General features: G+C 44.3%; 3 protein-coding genes across 8 annotated transcripts; all 3 read left to right on the top strand.

Moving 5' to 3' along the window:
- Positions 1–159: 159 nt before the first annotated feature.
- Positions 160–4,002, top strand: LOC125774858 (transmembrane protease serine 9-like). Its single transcript, XM_049445207.1, has 5 exons — positions 160–261; positions 332–654; positions 724–2,274; positions 2,341–2,681; positions 2,747–4,002. The coding sequence occupies exons 3-5, from the start codon at positions 2,226–2,228 to the stop codon at positions 3,698–3,700; spliced, it is 1,344 nt and encodes a 447-aa protein (XP_049301164.1). The 5' UTR covers positions 160–261; positions 332–654; positions 724–2,225; the 3' UTR covers positions 3,701–4,002.
- Positions 4,003–4,119: 117 nt separating this feature from the next.
- On the top strand, positions 4,120–6,544 carry LOC125774851 (lysosomal acid glucosylceramidase). The gene is made up of 3 exons (XM_049445181.1): positions 4,120–4,769; positions 4,830–6,246; positions 6,310–6,544. Exons 1-3 carry the CDS (start codon positions 4,676–4,678, stop codon positions 6,407–6,409), a joined length of 1,611 nt encoding a protein of 536 aa, XP_049301138.1. The 5' UTR covers positions 4,120–4,675; the 3' UTR covers positions 6,410–6,544.
- Positions 6,545–7,686: 1,142 nt separating this feature from the next.
- On the top strand, positions 7,687–19,193 carry LOC125774826 (mucin-19-like). Of its 6 annotated transcripts, none has more exons than XM_049445102.1 (12): positions 7,687–7,707; positions 7,860–9,831; positions 10,505–10,937; positions 11,007–11,139; positions 11,261–11,406; positions 11,707–11,856; positions 11,955–12,125; positions 12,195–12,259; positions 12,338–12,420; positions 12,984–13,188; positions 13,592–13,705; positions 14,760–19,193. In XM_049445102.1, the coding sequence occupies exons 2-12, from the start codon at positions 9,692–9,694 to the stop codon at positions 17,014–17,016; spliced, it is 3,897 nt and encodes a 1,298-aa protein (XP_049301059.1). In that variant the 5' UTR covers positions 7,687–7,707; positions 7,860–9,691; the 3' UTR covers positions 17,017–19,193. The 6 variants fall into 6 exon arrangements, with proteins under 6 accessions (XP_049301059.1, XP_049301062.1, XP_049301060.1 ...); XM_049445105.1 differs by lacking the exon at positions 7,687–7,707 and having other exon boundaries at positions 7,841–8,171; positions 9,185–9,831; XM_049445103.1 differs by lacking the exon at positions 7,687–7,707 and having other exon boundaries at positions 7,841–8,171; positions 8,815–9,831.
- Positions 19,194–19,223: the final 30 nt, after the last annotated feature.

Here is a 19,223-nt window from a genome sequence, read left to right as displayed (position 1 = left end):
CAAAAGATTATGCTGTTTCCAATTTAAAAATGTTTCTAACATTTTGATGTGCATTTTATTTGAAACACAGTATTAAATAACAAAAAAACACGTTGTTTCAATAGCACCAACGGATCCATCACTCGAGCAGCTTCAATCGAGTCGAGCAGATGAAATTTCAACTGACAGTTGTCGCAACAGCAAAACAAAAATCATTGGCCAAAAATGTCCGTTCCAAACGTACCGATCTGCCGAATTTGTCTCTCAAACGATGAGCTACAGGTATCCTTGTTCAGTGAATACGCGCAACGAAGGCTTTTACTTACGAAGATACGAGTATGTTTGCCAATAGTAATTACACATGCAGATACATTGCCCGTGACCGTCTGTAGCCAGTGTATAAATCGGTTGGAACAATTCTACGAATATTACTGCAAATCGGAGACTTCACAACGGATTTTAACGGAAGGGAATGGCAACCTCAGTGTTTTAAACAGGCAAAAGAGAACACTTCCTGAGAACCATCGGCTCAAAACGTCACTGGCTGTGAACAGAGGTACACCCGAAATGCACACGAGAACTTGTGTAGTGTCCGAGCAGCAGGAGCATGGTTCCATATCGCTTGCCGACCAGATGGACCCGATCCTTACACAATCCCCACAAGTTAATCGTGAGGTAAGTACCACGAGATAATGCTGACGTGGCATGTCGTTTCACATTACAAACAATTTCAACGATCGACAGATACAAAACCCTCGGTCATCGATGTCTCCACGGCCAACGTTGAGCTTTTTACATCATGGATCCAAAGACAGAAGTAAACGAAAGCGGAAGAAAGCTTTGACTCAAGATGAATTTATGAAATTTTAGAATAGAAACACGCATTATACTAGAGCAGATTTAGCAATAAATGGTTGTTCAAAGATAGACTAAAACATTTTTCCCTGCACGATATACCAGTTAGAACGGGGCCAAATGCAAACCGGCATTGGGTGCCATAATGGTATAATTGGGGCGGCCCGGTGGTATAGGTAATATACGGCACCAGTCCACACGGCAGGACCATGGATCAAATCCCATCTGGACCGTCTCCCCGTAGCAAGGACTGACTATCCGGCTACGAGGTAGAAAGAAGTCTAGTAAGCCAGAAATGGCCGGCGTGACCTTAGAGGTCGTTGAAACAAATAAGAGAGAGAGAGAAAATAGTATAATTGGAGCGGCCCGATGGTATATGTGATAAACGGCGCCGGTTCCACGCGACAGGACCGATTATCAAATCCCATCTTCCACGGACTGAGTATCTAGCTAAATTATTTACAGTTTCTTTATCTCCAAGGTCTGCTTTGAATGTTCGGGAAAGTAGCAGTAAATCGATTCATTTATCAGCATCACCTAATCAATCCACCGTTCTCGCATTTATGTCGATGAAATTGCGTCTTTTTTCTCCCCAAACATTTTGCATACTAATTAACGAATCTCAATTAATCCCAGCGCATGTGGTGGCGGTCACACTATCTGCAACAAAATCCCCAGACCGCTGTACCGAGCGTGCCTTGATGACTCATATTCAATTGATCTTGATCAACATCATCGTGCGTGCATCTACTGATCCGTTAGGTGGTAATATGCATCTCTTCGCAAGTTGAAATCCTTCATTCTAGGGAAGGGGTAGGGAAAGACGAAGAATAATGAGCTGACGGACACGCTGAAGGACAACATACCGTTGTTCACAGGTTAGACATCGCGAAACAGAAATCCATGATCGTTATCGGTGATGTAAATAATATCAATTGGTTCTCCGATGATAGTGCAGGATCATACCAAGGAAGCGGTATATTTAGACATATACTCGATTGCAATAGTCATATTTTTCCAAAAAACTTTTTATTCTTTTCCCAACTTTTCGGGACTTCCCTACATGACTATCCTAGGCGCTACTGGTATGATTATATCCCGGTTAGAAATTCCACTCGTAGAACTACCCAAACGGTCAAGCAAAAACCATATGTTCATTTAATAGTACAACCACCTTCACATGCGTCCAGTCGATCAAAGTGGTCTCTATCGTCACGCATTAATAATTAGCGTAACTCAACGATTCGCATCGATGTGCGTGTGGTCTCACTATCTACAAGAAAAATCCCCAACTGCGCGCGAATTCACCCTATTATGCAGATTGGGCGACATTCACAGTCAGTTATTCTTAAACTTCGCTGCTGGTCGGTTGTGCACAAAAGGAAGCAAAAATGGTTTCAGTTTATCTGTTCCCACTGATCGTCGCTTTTATTGCCATTGGTAAGTTCTTTTAATTCTGCGTAGTTGTGATACGGGCTTTTACAGCATCCTTTCGTTGCCTCACAGGAGGTTTCGACGTGGGTGCAACACAAATCGGATGTAGGGCACCAGATGAACGATGCCTGCCAATTCGTCACTGTCCACCGGTGTACAATCGTGCCTTAAAAGACGAACATAAGCATAATATCACCTTCGGAAAGGAGCTGTTTCGCAGAATATGTCAACCGAAAATACCGATGGAAACGAAAACTCACATTTGCTGTCCCAAACCTCACATCGAATGTCGCCTTAATGAGAAACCCGGCGCGTGTTTACTGCGTGAACAATGTCCAACACTAAAATCGACCCCTGAGCGACAGTTGATGCGTTCCATCGAACAGAACCTCTGCTACGTACATGATGCAAAGGTATGCATAAAACGGCTTTAGAGAGGTTACTTTGTGCGTTTCAATACCTGATTACAATATTTCAGAACTACTTCTGCTGTACAGATGATCTCTGTGCCTCGATCAAAAGTCTGTGTGATCACCCACCGTTAACTAACCACCGTACTTCTGCATTTCCAACGTGCGCGAGCAGCAACGGTGCCGCGGGCTTCTTAGTACCGGAACTGATTTGTAGTGATCAAGCACGATCACCAAAGCAAACAGCTGATCGTGTGTGCTGTGTACCACCGAAAATCGATCACTTGATATCGCACCCAAATGCAGCCAAACTGGCCCAAACGACGTGCGGTACGATTGGTTCGATCAATAAAATCGAAAACGGTACGTTTGCACAGCGCGGGGAATTCCCGTGGATGGTGAAGCTGGTTTACAAGAGGAAGGAAGTGTGTAGTGGTACGCTGATTCATCCACGGTTCGTACTTACCGCCCGGCACTGTATCAATACGAAACTGACGAAGGTTCAGCTTGGAATACATGATCTCCGCAAAAAGGACGGCGTGCAGGAGATTAAAATCGTGAAAACTTCTCTCCACAATATATATGACGTCGGACTGTTGGAATTGGCAAAACCGGCCATGCTGGATGAAGATCTCGTACAGCCAATCTGTTTGCCGGTTTACGCATCCCTTCGCATGTATTTACCCCGGACGGTTACCATTAGTGGGTGGGGAATGATGAAGAACCATAAATTGCCGTCGGTGCTGATGAAAGCGGACACATCGGTGTCGATGAATGAGCAAACGTGCAACAATGACCATATGATTTGTGTCGGCGGTTTGAAACATCTCAATCATTGTCCCGGTGATTCCGGCGGACCGTACCAAGCGCTCAGTACATTCGGAGAACTTTCCGGTGGACGGTATGTGCAGTACGGCATCATCTCGGATGGACCGGCCTACTGCTCCAGTCCGGACCGTCCGAGCCGCGGTGTTCTCGTAGGATATGTCATAGATTGGATCCTTGACCATATGCAACTTTAAGCTAATGTATATATGTTGGGCTTCGGTTTCAAAACGACGACAACTAAGATAGCCCAGATCATACAGTGGTGGATTCTGTTTTCGATTACGGCGGCCATTGTACATACGGTCAGGCGGACTTTAGTTCATAAACATAAAATACTCATAGTTTTATACACATTGCCAGTTCCCAAACGAAATGGATGGTTGGTTGGTTATAATATTAAAGAGATTTTGAAACACTTAAGCGATTTCCAAACGAAATGAAATATGAATACCTTGAAAAGGGAATAATAAACGGGTAACTGTCTCATGTCCAACGATATCTTCAAAGATCATTTCTCTTCACTCCAAATCACGATATCACAGATCATTGCTTTATACCTTACTTTCCTATCAACCTGATAGTAATGGAATGGACAAGATTCCTACGTATCCTTTCACCATACTCGCGTGCGTTTATATGTTTCAGTAGCTTATATCGAGAGATCCGGCGACGAATCGCAAAAGATTGTGGGCGAATTCTAGAACATTGCACACGACGAAGGTATCGGGGGTTTTTTTGTTGTTGCCCGTATTAACTCAACAAACCGGCTTTTTGTATAAGTGGTAGAATAACTGTACTGGCAACCGTATTTGATGCAGCCGTAACTTCCGGTTTGCACATCGAATCGTGCTGTGCTGATCCACGTGAACACACAAATACAAGTTTACTTTGGGAACAGCTCGAGATAGGCTTAACTTATTTACTTTGCACGGCGGGGGTCGCCTTCCCTCTTTCTCGCACCTACTCCTCTCTTTCTGCTACAGTTGGCTTAGCTCGCTGATTGCGCCTGCTTTCGTTTCATATGAATGAAACGATTGTCGTTTCCCAGCGTTATCGCGGAACTCACTCCCACCCCTCTGTACGTCAGGGCAAAGAAAGTGATTTATTCCGATTCGGCACCGCAGCTCGTACAACCGGAGGGCTCGTCACTGGTCAGTGTTTAGTTGACCATGTGCAGCGTGACAATGCGATACCGACGATCGCTCGCATTCGGTAGCTTATTGTTTTGCTTGGTACTACTGGAATTGTTTCGGACAGGGCGCGGTAAGGTATAGTTGCTGGACATTGTGTAACGATGCATTCCATACCATCTTTCTATCGTAGCTACTGCGGGAGGCTTGCCATGTGCGTTGCGTCACTATCCGCACGGTGCGGTGTGCGTGTGCAATGCGACGTATTGCGATACGCTGGAATTTACCGAACCAACGGAGCTCGGCAGCTTTGTGCTCGTGTCCAGCAGCAGTGCTGGATTGCGGTTTGCTCAGGCTGAAGGTAACTTTTCCCGTGCCATCAAGCAACGGCAAGTGCGCGCGGAAGACATCACGATCAAACTCGATCCTCTCAGGCGCTTCCAAACGGTAGAAGGATTCGGCGGTGCCTTTACCGGTGCGGTGTCACACAATCTGGCGAATTTGAATCCCGCGCTGCGTGACAATCTTTACAAAGCGTACTATTCCAAAACGCAAGGGATCGGCTATCGGTTTATGCGTGTTCCGATCGGTGGTTGTGATTTTGATCTAGCACCGTGGGCATACAACGAACTGCCGATTAACGATGTGTCCCTCTCGAACTTCACCCTGCTGGACGAGCGAGATTTGGTGAAGGTGACACAAATTAAGCAGCTTATGGAAGTGACGGGCAACAGCGATATTCGTTTGATCGGTGCCGCTTGGAGTCCGCCGCGATGGATGAAATCGAACAACGATTGGACCGGAGCAAGTCGGCTCAAGCCGGAGTATTACCAAACATGGGCCGACTATCACGTGCGTTACCTGGAGCTAATGCGCGCTGCCGGGTTAAACTTCTGGGCCATTTCGACCGGCAATGAGCCACTGAATGGTGTGATCGGGTTCCTTTTTATACACTTCATGAGTCTTGGGTGGACAGCACCGGAGCAGGGCCGGTGGGTAGGTCAACATTTGGGGCCAGCGCTGAAAAATTCCCCCGTCAGTGATGTGAAACTGTTCGGATGCGACGACCAGCGGTACACTTTCCCTTGGTGGTTTAGTCTGATGGATCAGGGCCACCCGAACGCAACAAGCTATCTGGACGGGTTGGCCGTACACTGGTACTGGGATGGTGTAGCACCGGCTGCCCTGCTCGATCAGACTGCCGCGCGCTACCCGGACAAGTGGATCTTCAACACGGAGGCATCGCTCGGTGATAAGCCACTGCAGCAACATCATCCCATCCTTGGTTCGTGGGCACGGGCCGAATCGTATGTACTGTACGTGATGCAAGACTTGCAGCACAGTGTGCACGGTTGGATCGATTGGAATCTGGTGCTGGACGAGCGTGGTGGACCGAACTATGCCAACAACTTCGTAGAGAGTGCCGTCATTGTGAATGCTACATCACAGGACGAAGCTTACAAACAGCCGATATTTTACGGGTTGGGACACTTCTCACGCTTCATATTGCCCGGTTCGGTACGGTTAGATGTGCGTTCGTCAAGCAGCGACGTGGCAGTGGTCGCGTTCGAACGGTTGGACAAGAGAACCGTAGTAGTGTTCTACAACAAGTAAGTGACGCCCAAAGCCATCTGCTAAAAGTTAAACTACACATAACTCTTGTTTTATTTTAGAGCAAGCTGGAAATCAACAGTCCGGATAGAGGACAAACGGTACGGAAGTGTACGAGTACGTCTTCCGGCGAAATCGGTACATACGTTGCTTTATCTTTGAGACTGATCCTGGTGGGTGACTGTTACCAGTGCCAAACTGGCGGTGTGGTACATTCGTACCACAAAAATCCTCGCAAGAAACAACCAACAGATGGTAGTAGATCTTAGAATAAACCAAACGAATGATAAGCTACAATTCCTTAAATTGATGAACAATAACTTTGATAAACTTTCTCGGAGCTGAAGAATATACCGGTTTGGAGATAGTCTTTCTAACGATCTCTTCTTGGCTTGGGCCATCGCACGTGCGCACTGCGCACCATATATAAAGCTGAAGAAGAGGGCGTAAAGAGTGTTCTGCTGTACCACAGTGTATAGTAAGGGATCTTGTTGTAACTGTGTTCCATTATGGCCGGAAAATGTGCCACCGTTCAGGATGGTACTGGGATTATGTGAGCGGTCAGTCAGTAAGCTGAGAATGCATCGTGTCCTTTAACATAAGCACACTCGGACACTCGATGTGTACAATCGTACTGTGTCCTAGGATAACACTTGACGCGAGCGAATGTATTGTTAAGTGAGTATTAATTGACCAACGCTCGTCTGAATTCCTACATGTTTATAAGATGTCGATACCGTACCTAAGTAGTCGCTATGGACATCACGGTGATTGCTCTATTGAGTGGCCGCTTTTAAAAGGGATTTTGTCTCAAGAGGTATCAATCGTGCATCTTTTTGTATTGTAACAACTCAACACAGGCGAACTCTATTAGCTGTATGTATCTATCTTTAGCTGTAGGTAGTTGATAAGACATTCCACAAGACAGATTACTTGTTTATTTTGATGTTAAAGTACTATTTGTGTCGAACTCTGTACAGTCCAAACCGATACCAAATATGATTTGTATAATTTTTCCTGACCTTGTATATAAATGATCGATTTCAGAGATTTGACTTCCTATCTTCTTGGTTTAGCGACCTCTAAGGTCTAAGAAATGTCGGCCATTTCTTGCTTACTAGACTTATTTTACCACGTAGTCGGATAGGTAGTCCCAGCTGCAGTCCGGATGGGATATATGATTTCTGAGATCTGACTTAGCATCCTCTTTCATCCAGCCGTTTAGTCTTTAATGAGGATCCTATTTTTTGAATAAAATGAAATCCTATCAAATATTTGAAACGAATACGTTGAAGGTGCGTCGTGTATAATGGCCTTAAGCACTTCATCTGTTCATTAGCTGTCATCGGATGAATGGGGGATCTGATCTTCGTTTTTACCACAGTTTGTTTATGTTGTTCATTCCGAAATGTCATCGCATCTTCCATCTTTCGCTCTCTACTCGGCAACCGCGAAGTTTGGTAATTTTTACTCACCATTTTTCTCCCACTTCAGGTTACTGCTCTTTTCACAACCTCTTCGTCCACAACTTCGCTGTCAATTGTTACTTGTGTTGGTGTGTGTTTTTTATGTCAGCTTACTTCTTGGTAAATATACTGCTTCTCTTCCGCAGGTCGCCAACGTTTGCCGTTTCATCTGAAAAGAAAAAGCATTCGAGTGGTGTTAGTGCAACTTGGCATGTAGTTCGAACGGCTGGTGCGTTGCTATCGTCTAACCAACATGACAAATCGATTGCGAGTGCGTGTGCTGGAATAAATAGTTTAGTAAAAAACTAAACGAATGCACCACATTAAGCTGTGCTAAGTAAAACAATTCAGACGATTCGGTAGCTCGTGTAGTGCGGCAAAATAGAGACAACCTACTGTTGTTTATTTCTCCGACTTGAAACCATTCGAAAGCCGTGTAAAACAGGTGCTCCCAACTGGTAAGCGTCCGGAAAAGGGGCTCTTGAAGAGCGATAAACATTGATTTTATTGCACAATATTCGGATCGAAATCAGTGAAAGGACGTAAAATGTGAACACCATCGATCATGGACCTCATTCACAAAACCGATTGGTGGTTGGCTCTCTATGCTGCTCGCTGTGTGTGATGTGTCGTGGTAACGAAAAGTCGGTGCTCCAGAAAACCCGAACGGTGTTTTCCATTGCTGCCAGTCCCCTTTTCTCGCCCGGAACTTCTCGCACAGGAGGAAGATGGTTAATGAATGTGGCATGCTTCCGGGCATCCGGGAGGTGGTAATGTGGGTCAGATGAGCTGTAAAAGTAGTGCTAAGGAACGGGACGGGTGAAGGTGGAAAACGTGGTCAGTGGAAAACGAATGAGAAAGACGGTACGGACGCGGTGCGTCTCTTCTGGTGTTTGCTGATAATCGTCTGTATGCAAAAATAAGATGACAGGTGCATGAACAGCAAAACAACACAAGTGATGGCACAGTGTCGTATATGACATTAGGAAGGCAAACGAACAAAAAACGCAAGATAAGACTCGGTTTTCTAGTGCATACGATTGGTGAGAGTGTGATTTGCTTGATAGTAGACGCTGCTGATATTACTTCCTTCCGTTCCAGCAATATGTATGTTGACGACGCCTACTATTACTACTACTAGCCTAGCGTCCTGTTCTTGGCACAAAGTAGCGCAGCACTGAATGCATTAACTCTTCCAGCAGGCCGTGACCGTGTCGAGTGAAATTAATCGGTGCAAGCTGCTCTTTCACGGCAAATTGCTCAATGGCGACCTTTCGCCGTCTGTGATGAAACGGGGAGGTGACTGGTGAAAACATTATCATCTTCTATCAAACAACATTCCAGCGGCATAACCAGAAGAGTACAAGAGAGAAAGGTGTTTTGTGATTTGGTGTGATATAAAAATCGCATTTATTATTATAAAAAACGTTGAATATATACACACATCTTCTTAATGTGCCCTCTCCTACAGTTGTTGGTCAAAATGTTAAGTGAAACAATTATGTGTGCTCGTCTTGGGTGAGTCGAAACTTCATCAGCAAGGGTGATTAAAAACAGTCGGCTATGGTTCCCTTATACGTCGAATCTAAGAAGGCGTCTGTGGAAACCGTGCGGAACAACGTCCGGGAGGAAGCAACGTACTGTGAATAATAATAAATTGGTGGACGGAAATTAACGTGTGTACATCAGCTATCGCCTGGGTGTAGCTAGTGTACTACTTCGGCACCAACCCATACAGACTGTTGATCGTACGCAAAAATTGCCGAATGATGGCGTCCTTCCACTTCTATCGACAAACCCAGCAACGGATACAGTGACGACAGCGTACAAACTGTGTGCAATATAAATTCGTTCGGTTCAGGGTAAAGAAGGCGGTTGCTACGCGGAACAACTAATCATAAACCTCGATTCGATTGGAATTTGAATTCAGAAGAAGTTGTTACTGTTCCTCAAAAGATAAGCAGCATAATTGCCAAACATGGACGAAGAAGCACTGATAGCCCGAGCAAAGGAGGAACGGGAAAAGATTTTCCAGCGCTACGATAAGGGCCGGGAACCGGGAGCCGAGATCGATCCGTGGGAGGATCCTGAATTCGCAGTGTACTACCAGACAGATAGGTAAGAACAGAACCGCTTCCGGTTAGCCAAATGCAAATGGTAATGGTAGCTAACGTGTTTTTTTTTACATCAATGCCTACTGCATTGCTTATTGTAACTTTTGTGTTGTGAGAAGTACAAGAGGGTCATGCAGATGGTTGAGAACGGTTTTGAAAGAGTTGTTTATATAGAGGCGTCTAAAAGCACACAGAGGCGTTTCGATATGCGACTTGTATTTGGAAGCTGTAATATTCATTCACCCACAACTCCCACGGGGCCTGAACGAACATTTGTGGGAGGATGGCAATGAGCGTGGGTAGTAGATTGCCTTGGTAAAGTCTGCAGTCCAAATCGCAGCATAGAGGAGACCAAGTATGTGTTTTATGCAACGTTCTCGCTGCCTCCTGGATTGATTTGTGTCCCAAATGACAGCCCCCTTTCATAATCCGGCGCTTGAGGGTGATGAAAATTTTGGCTGCAAATTCACACAATTTTAAAGTGTTTTATAAATATGTATTCAAAAAATATTACTTTCGTTGTATAATATGCATAGGCAACATATTTTCTATGCTGGTGCAGAAAACAGATAGAAACAAATTTTAAACATGGTTTTAAATTAATTCCACCAACAATTTTACCTTTCCTCTAAAGCAAACATCACTTTATCTTATCCATTTTCTTTATTCTTTATTAGGTATGGATTCATCCATAACACACCGCTACCGGCAAAACCGGGACCCCATGAATCCAAAGCATTGCAGGTCGAACTGGGCCGGGAGAAGAAGTGGATCAAGCTGCTCGGCCTTTCCTCGCAGCCAACCAAACGGCACTGGGACGATAAAACGGTTCAGGCGAAGGTCCGCAAACGTGTATTTAAAGGAATACCGGAAAAGGTACGCGGACAAGTCTGGCACAAACTGCTCAATCTTGATCAGGTGATGAAGACAGAGCAGGGCAAGTACAAGAAGATGCTCGATCTGGCACGCAACTGGAGCACGGAAGCTCGACAGATTGACAAGGATGTGAATCGACAGTTCCGCGATCATATCTTCTACCGGGAGCGTTACAGCGATATGCAGAAAAGCCTGTTCAATGTGCTGGTGGCGTACAGTATGTACAATTCAGAGGTATGGAACGATCATCCCGTTTTTAAGAAATATGAGATTTTAAACGATCACCTTCATTGCATCTCGTAGGTCGGCTACTGCCAGGGAATGTCGGGTTTAGCCGGAGTGTTGCTGATGTACATGAATGAAGAGGAAGCATTCTGGGCACTAAGCGTCCTGTTGGCGGATGCAAAGTTCGCCATGCACGGCTTGTTCATTGAAGGTATGTTGTTGCAGTGCCGTACCATTTCATTTCATCCCGGTGGTGGCAGGTTTAACTGTTTGTTCCTCCGTACTGTGAATCAGCTAATCGTTGCACATCGTCATCCTCGTTCTTTTTGCAGGCTTTCCCAAACTGACCCGTTTTCTAGCACATCACGACAAAATCATAACCAAATTCATACCAAAGCTTAAGAAACACTTCGACCAGTGCAATCTAGACTCGATCCTGTATTCCTTGAAATGGTTCTTTGTGGTGTTTATCGAAAGGGTACGTCTGTGGTGGGCCTTGTGCATCTCTGTGCGCTTCAGCATCTAATTATGTGTCTCTGTTTCATGTATGTTTCTCTGCTTCTGACGTCGGTTGCTGTTCCGATTCTCGCACATCATCCCTCGCAAACCAAACGGACAAATGAACGAACGCCATGCACTATGAACTGTTTACTCATGCACTATGCAATAACCCGATGTTCCATGTGTGTATGTGGGGGGGTGCTGTGTGTGTGTGTTTTGTCCAATGTTGCTGTTTTGTTGCCCGGTTTGGTATCGTGGATGAACGAACGCCCTGCAGATACCGTTCAGCTTGTGCTTACGCGTCTGGGATATTTATCTGCTCGATGGGGAAAAGGTGGTCACTGCCATGGCCTATAACATACTTCGTATGCACAAACAACATATACTTAAGCTACGGGACATGGATCAAATTGTGCAGTACATCCAGGTAAACTGTATTTTCCTCATAACATTTTCAAGTTATTGTTCATTTGTTAAAATGTTTCTTTCTGCTTGGTCTTTGCCGTAAACTGTGCTTTATTTCAGACGCGACTATGTCAGGACTTTGGGTACGATGACGATACGGTAATAAAAAACCTCGAACAATGCATGGAGGAGCTACGCAAGGCTGGTTTAGAGCTGCCACCGCCACCGAGTGAGATTGAGCTGCCAAAAAAAGAGTTCGGGATATTTGTGGAACCTACAGCTGCTGCGCAGGTATTTGGACAAAACCGAACCCCGTTTAAACGGCATGTGATACTAATGTACAACCCTTTATACTTTTAGATTGGCCGACGGAAGCAAGAGTTTACGGAAACGGAAAAGGATGTGACGGAAACAGTCAAACTAAAGTGAGATTCTCGAATACGGTCAAAAACTGAATAATGTTTTTATTATCTCGATTGTATATGAATGTATCTCCATTTTAGGCGAGAAATAACCGAACAGGAAATTGCCAATCTCAATCGAATCGCAACCGCTCCTGGAGGTTCCACACAACAGTTAAATACAGGTATGTACACTCGCACCAAATGAAGAACTTGTTACTGAACCAAACTGTACACGTTTTGTGATGCTTTTCACGAATGTATCGGAATTTGTTTGATTGAGCTCGGTTTCCTTTTCCTTCCACTACACACGCAGTATTACCTCGGGTTTGCATTTGAGGAGGGCTGCATTACTATTTCTTCTTGTGTTTCTTGTTCGTACCTATCTGATGCCTATCTGCGGGCATGATAAAGCAGAAGAGGTGTGTAGCAATAACGATTGTTTCATTTTGTTCGCTTGTAAATATATTTATTTTTTTTTGCACTGGTTTAAGAACACAATCAGTGAAATGCATAATTCGGCTAAAATGCATATGATAGGGTATAGCTGCACTCTGCACCAAAGCTTTAAGCAGAAGCAGAACAAATAAAAATAGAACAAGCTTCAACCGAAACTGTTCGCACTGTTATATCAACTAGGATCAATTTTAAACACAACGCTCTTTTTATCGTACCTTTCGTGCTTTCTCGATGTGACAATGAAAAACTAATAACATACATTTTCATACACGTTCTTTCTTTACTGCAGTACACATTCCAGAATCGGAGGATGGTGGATCGCTTCTGGGAAGCTCTCGAAAATCGTTAGCCGATACGTCAGTTACATCTACCGCTGATTTGAGCGTACTATCCGGCGGTCAAAGCCAACGGTCCCATCAAGCGTTCGATTTCTGCGTTGAAGATCAGAACGTGATCCCGAGCGAGGACGAGGGTGATGGCGAAAGTAGCCCGGTGTAAGTAATTCTCGCTTTTCAGTATGCTTTATCGTTGTTGGTTGTTGAACAGTTAGAATGCAACATCATTTCCAGCAAATTGGCCTAACTGCGGCGGCAATTCGCCATTCCGTAGATTGTTTAGCTATTATTCATTCCTTAGACGATCATGGCTCTTTAGACGATCATTTTCACATCATCGTAGTGTGTATGTGTTTTATGTGCGCGCTTGCAAAAGACGCTACCTTTTTTTATCGACTAATGGTAGAATAGTCGTCTGTATGGCGTTCGATAGTTCGCTACGATAGCGCAATTGTGTTGTAGTTACGTGTTGAAACGTTAACGTCGCCTAAGGAGTGTAATAATGTGCCCTATTCTTTGTACCGTTTTTCCTCCCTCTTCCTAAGACATGGTTTTGTTTCAGATCGAAGCGAAAACAGTCGACGGTGCCATCGGCGTCGCCTGGTACCGCAAATGGTACCACGTACGCCACCGCCTCCACCTCCACGACGAGGCCGGTCAGGTTTAGAAGTGCAACGTAAGTTAAGTGTGTTAGTAGTGTGCGCAAAGTTGTGTTGTGCATGCAACAAGCTACCACTGTACCATAGGGTCACGGGGATAAATTATCCTTCTAAGATCGATACTTGGTTTTAGCATCCTTGGCACACAGGATATGGCCCGAACCATGTACAGAAAAAGTCCGATTATGCTAGCTACGCTTTCGTTTGGTTCACATTAACTATTGTACATAAGTTACTGTTGATTTTCACTTAGCTATTTAGCTTTTTGTGTGGCATTTTTTATGTTTCTTCTTTATTTTCTTTAATTTTTGTTAATGTTTACATTTAAGCAAGAAGTGAATTGTTACAAATCTAGATATCAAGGAATCACCAACTCTTCAATAGCGCATTTTGTTGTACATAAGAAAGGCACAACCGTACCTGTAAATGTTATTACAGCTCTAAACGATCATTAAAATGATCCATCAAATAACAAATGGAATGTATTTATATGTTTATTCAATCGTAATTAAATGAAGTTGTAGCCCGTTTTTTTTTGTTACCAGTAGGTAGTATAAATGCTATTTGCCTTTATATGATGTTCAATGTATAATATTAGTTACTTTACATTAGTTCGCAGTGTTTGGAAATACATAATACAACTTATGATATGTCTAACGATTTGGCTATATGAAATTCATTGGGCCTTAGGCCTTACGATTTGTTTTATTAAAGCCTTACAGTGTTCCGTATTTACTAATTATATCTGCTACTACTGGAATGCTAATTTCCCAGGGTGTTTTTTTTACCCGTTTGTCGGATTATCCGTGCAACGCGAAATGAAAGTTCCAGTGGTATTAACTGCAAAACCGGCGACTCAAGTTTTGCGTACCATAAAGTAACAACCAAGTACAAGAAAACCGTGCACTTAAATAACATCACACCCACATTATAGACTAATGTTTATCAACAAAAGAAGATGTTGCTATTTTCCGTGTAATCCACTTATCGAATAAGGTTGAGCGTTGTATTGTTTACAGTGCTTGTCGTCATGCTGATTACTTATATGTTTCATTGTTTCCACTTTTAAAGATCCGCCATCGGTGCAACGAGTGTGGTAGAGCGTAGTCCTTCGGCGCTGCAGTTAATGACTCCACGTGCGATGTCTCCACACGATGTACTCCGCATTTACGTACCACCGGCCCCACCAGAAGAGGTACAGCAGTCTACTGTAGGTCTCTCACGTACATCCGCAGTTGCAAACAATCACGATCGGACGACAATCCAGTCCGACCTTTCCGGTCCAACAAATGGCACGGGACAGCGACGTCGCAATCGTTCCTCGCGCACCAGTTACAACGATGAGGATGAGGATGAAGAATCTAAAACACGGCGCAACAGTGAAATTGATTTGTACCTACAGCAATCGATTAATAAGGCAACTGCCGGCACCGTGTTGGGAAATGGCAATGTAGCGGCAGCCGGATACGGCAGTGGAAGATACTCTGACTACACCAGTGGTGAATTTCAGGGCCAGCAACCGTCACTGATTCCTTCGGTACCCTTGTCTCCTTCCGCGTCCCAGAACAATTACGCATCTAATGGACGGTCCACTTCGTCATCCCGGCGTGGCAGTATGTCACGGAAGTCGCCAGCTCCAACCCTCGACAGTGAATTTATCATCGAGTGTAGTCACTTGAAAAATCGTAAATACGTGCCACCACTGGATCACCATAGCAGCCACAACAGTTTGGTGCTGAGCGTAGGTGGTGGCTTACCGACGTACGGTAGCCGCAACGGTTCGGAATCTAACATTCACCGCATGACATCGTTCGAGGAATTGGCTAAGGCAAAACTGCAGCACCATCTGTCCGGAAGCGGTGGCAGTGGAGCAATCACCGGTAGTAGTAGTAGTTTACTAAGAAGTACTACCGATGATTACTACGCCGTCCGACAAACGGTGTCGGTAACGAAGGCGAAATCTTCCACCACGAACAATCGCATGGCGCGCAGTGAAATCTATGAGTCGATCGAAAGCAGGGAAGAATCACACTACGACAGCCCTCGCCGGCGACAACAGCCGGCCGATACGTCATCCGATCTGTATGATGGTAGTACCCCCGGTAGTTCATTGCATAAAAGCTCACGTGGCCATAAGAGCGACTACAACATACAGTACCGGAACCTTTCGCTGCAGGGCTCCAGGGCAGTAGGTCCCATTTCACCGCTAAGTGACAGTGGAGGTGATGGCGTGGAATATCGACCGTTTAAGTCGTCATCGCGACAAAACAGTGGCAATGATAGCTCACCGTTTGATTACGACCCGTTACCAACCGATGGTGGTTCGTCGGACGGTCCGACCAATGTGGCCACGGAACGGTACAACCGTTTCTTCAACAATGATGAAGAGGACGATGATGATTTGGGACGTGAGCGAGACACACTGAACGGCGCAGCGATGGTCTCTTACCATCATAGGGAAGATGAAGATAAGCTGCTGACGAAATCTTCCGACGATTCCTCCACAAGTCCACCACCACCAGTAGCTAGCAGCCGTCCTTCACAGTTACCCCAATACCAGCGGGAGCAAGCTAGTGTCGGTTCGGGTACGGGTAGTCACCAACGACAACGGCCGCGCCAAAGACAACCACCATCAACAAGTCCGTCCCATACACAGCATCAGAACGGCTCAACGCCAACCAATGAAATGATGGTGCCTCTCTTACCCGTGTCTCCAGCGAGTAACAACAGCACAATGACCGGTAGAAAGGGCTACTCCGCCTCGATGCTGCACTCCGACGGTACCACATCACCTCCGTCATCGTCGGCCATACCAGTCAGTAGTGCGAAGCGTAAGTATTCTACCGAATCGTCATCACATGTACCGGCCGGTTCATCCACTACCAGCACTCCAACCGGTACTAGGCGTCGTGGTTCGAACGCATCGGCCAACGCCATGTCTCCACCGGTCGTAGCACATTCGCGCATTCCGGTTGGTTTGAAATCGCCAACATCACCCACCGGTTCACTGCAGGGTTCATTCCGATCCGGCATACCTACGCAAAAGTCCTCTCGACTGCCCGCTGCAAAAGCACCGGAAGTTGGCGACCGTTTGCCACAGTACCAGTACGGTACGGCTTCCGGCCCGGCATCGTTGGCATTGTCGCCACCCGCTTCAACGTTTCAAAGGGCCGGACTCGCACAAGGAACGGCTGGGTCGAGCGCTTACTCGAGCAACCGATTAGGATCGTCCCGGTCGGCGCATCAAATTCAGTCGGACTCGAATAAGATTCGCATCCAGATTAATCCATCACAGTCGTACAGCAGCAGCAGCACGACCGGTGGATAAATTCGACGTCCTTCTCTCTAGCCTCTATTAGTACGCGAAGTTTATCAGCAATTTTATGATTTGTTTTTAAATTAAACATTAGGCACACCAATGTGGACCGAGTCCGAACAGGGTGAAATTTGAGCTTTAGCAGTAAGAAGGAACATTTTCCCTTATTCCAATGGAAGTTTCGACCCAATAGCCCAAATCAATTCCCTGTCAAGTATTTTTCTGCGTTTAAATATTTCTTCGTTCTTAAATATTTGAAACTGCTTTTCCAACTTGTAGAATGCATTCCATATGTTCATTCATGACATGATTTATTTGTCGTACCTTTAAATACTACTACTTCAGTAGCTGCAACAGCGTTGTAGGATTAAGTTCCAAGTTAGATTGGGATCAATTATTAGCAGGAGAGCGAATTCTGTTGGGCTCTCAATTTCTCGAAGCTTTCCACGTTATCCGAACACGTGTATGTAACAAAGCAAACTACTAAAATAAAAGCCTAAACAAACGTTCCAATGAGATCTTATGAACAGATTAGCTTTTTTTCGCCTCTATCTCTCTTTCGTTTTTGCAAGGCAGTAACAAATAGCAATCGCTCGCCTAATATATTTATGTATCGTTTATCTGCCGGTAGCTGCAAAAGAATAATATTTAGGAGGGAGACACATTTTTGCACAAAAGATGAAGCAAAAAAGAATGGGTACAAGTTACAAGGCGGACAATATCGAAAAATATTCACACTGTGCGCGATAATCACTTATGCGATAATAAATAATAAGTGGGAAAAGTGTACGGGGAAAAAATGAAAGCAAGCAATCGAAATATCCAAAAGCGTTGCTTTAAAAAGTTGATTTTTCTGTTTATCAGCAGTTTTTGTCGCCTCTCAATTTGCCTTTTCCAAACATGATGATGGTACTTGACATGTTCTTCCCCTCTTACAATAGCGCAGCAGCACCAGCAAAATTATTAGTTCGAGGGGCACAAATCGAAACCGTTCCAAATGATACGATTTAGCCTAAATTTAAAGTATCGAATACAATTCGATCCAGTTAAAATATGCATTTAATGTTAGGGCTCGAAAACCTGCAGACACATCGTTACGAAACCGCCAATAGTTGTTAGACTGTAAAATACGGATTGGTGGTTTATGTGTATGTATATGTATGTTGGTAGATTGTAATTCGTTAGACAAGCAAGAGTGCCGCCGTTGGTTCATTATGACCCATCCTTTCCATGCCTTAGGCGGGGTGGATAACAACAAAGCGAAAAACAAAACAGATGCTATAATATATCTCCTCCTCTCAACAATATACATAAAAATACTAAACAGCAACATAAAATCGAGCTAAAGGAAGAGTGGTTATTTTTTATGCTTATAAGTTCAATGCAGAGTTGTACGAGTTCTACAAGCCCAGCGGATTTACTGTCTACTGGCTACCAAAGGTTTTTATTTTGATTGCTTCCTAACTACTTTTAGCATACTTCGCGGAATGAAGAAGCACTGAATACGTTTAACTATAACGAACGCTTCTTATTTTTATTTCGCTGAGCTTAATTACTCAAATACACTTCAATAAAACCATGCTTATAAAAGCATTACACATGTTTAATGTTTATTTTGAGTGGTAGATAGTAGCATTGAGTGGAAGATTATAGTTATGTTGGAAACGTACGACTTACGAAGCAATTCAGACCCGCTTATGCAGAAGCAATCGAGATCAAATCCTTTGTGAGTCGAAACAAATAATTGTTTTTCCCGGATACATTTTTGGTTTGATTTGCTTAATTAAACATACCTGTCGAGATTATACCAAATCGTAATTCCAGACGAAGGATAAAACGAATAAAAATACGGTTTAAAATGTAACAATATCCGTTTTGTGCTACGACACTTCGAAACAAAATTGAACATTAATTTCACGTGATACTTATCACTTTTCTTTGATAATTCATATACTAAGGTGGAAACCAAATCACGCCAACACACAACAATACGGGTTTAATCGTTCATAGAGATTTTTTCCATCTTTCTCCAATATTGTTGCTTCATTAATCAGCTGTTTCACGTACACGCGAGTCCAGTTCGATGTAAAAATCAAAATCTTTCCACCACTGAATGTGTGTATGTGTGTGTAATAATTAAGTAGTGCTGAAGTGCGGTTTTTTTTTAATAAAAACATAATAGAAACCAATAGTTCGCGTACATTTGTGTAGAAAAATAA

Source organism: Anopheles funestus, chromosome 2RL, assembly GCF_943734845.2.
Source record: "Anopheles funestus chromosome 2RL, idAnoFuneDA-416_04, whole genome shotgun sequence".
Classification (NCBI taxonomy): domain Eukaryota; kingdom Metazoa; phylum Arthropoda; class Insecta; order Diptera; family Culicidae; genus Anopheles; species Anopheles funestus.
The sequence above is the reverse complement of the archived record's forward strand: the minus strand, read 5'-3'. Positions and strand labels throughout refer to the sequence as shown.

Excerpts from the sequence above, each read along its gene's own strand:
- LOC125774851 (XM_049445181.1), top strand. The coding sequence starts at position 4,676 with ATGTGCAGCGTGACAATGCGATACCGACGATCGCTCGCATTCGGTAGC. Across the intron at positions 4,770-4,829 it reads ATTGTTTCGGACAGGGCGCG|CTACTGCGGGAGGCTTGCCA; the intron begins GTAAGGTATAGT and ends TTTCTATCGTAG. Across the intron at positions 6,247-6,309 it reads GTAGTAGTGTTCTACAACAA|AGCAAGCTGGAAATCAACAG; the intron begins GTAAGTGACGCC and ends GTTTTATTTTAG.
- LOC125774826 (XM_049445102.1), top strand. The coding sequence starts at position 9,692 with ATGGACGAAGAAGCACTGATAGCCCGAGCAAAGGAGGAACGGGAAAAG. Across the intron at positions 10,938-11,006 it reads ACAGTATGTACAATTCAGAG|GTCGGCTACTGCCAGGGAAT; the intron begins GTATGGAACGAT and ends TGCATCTCGTAG. Across the intron at positions 12,421-12,983 it reads CACACAACAGTTAAATACAG|TACACATTCCAGAATCGGAG; the intron begins GTATGTACACTC and ends TCTTTACTGCAG.
- LOC125774858 (XM_049445207.1), top strand. The coding sequence starts at position 2,226 with ATGGTTTCAGTTTATCTGTTCCCACTGATCGTCGCTTTTATTGCCATT. Across the intron at positions 2,275-2,340 it reads CGTCGCTTTTATTGCCATTG|GAGGTTTCGACGTGGGTGCA; the intron begins GTAAGTTCTTTT and ends GTTGCCTCACAG. Across the intron at positions 2,682-2,746 it reads GCTACGTACATGATGCAAAG|AACTACTTCTGCTGTACAGA; the intron begins GTATGCATAAAA and ends ACAATATTTCAG.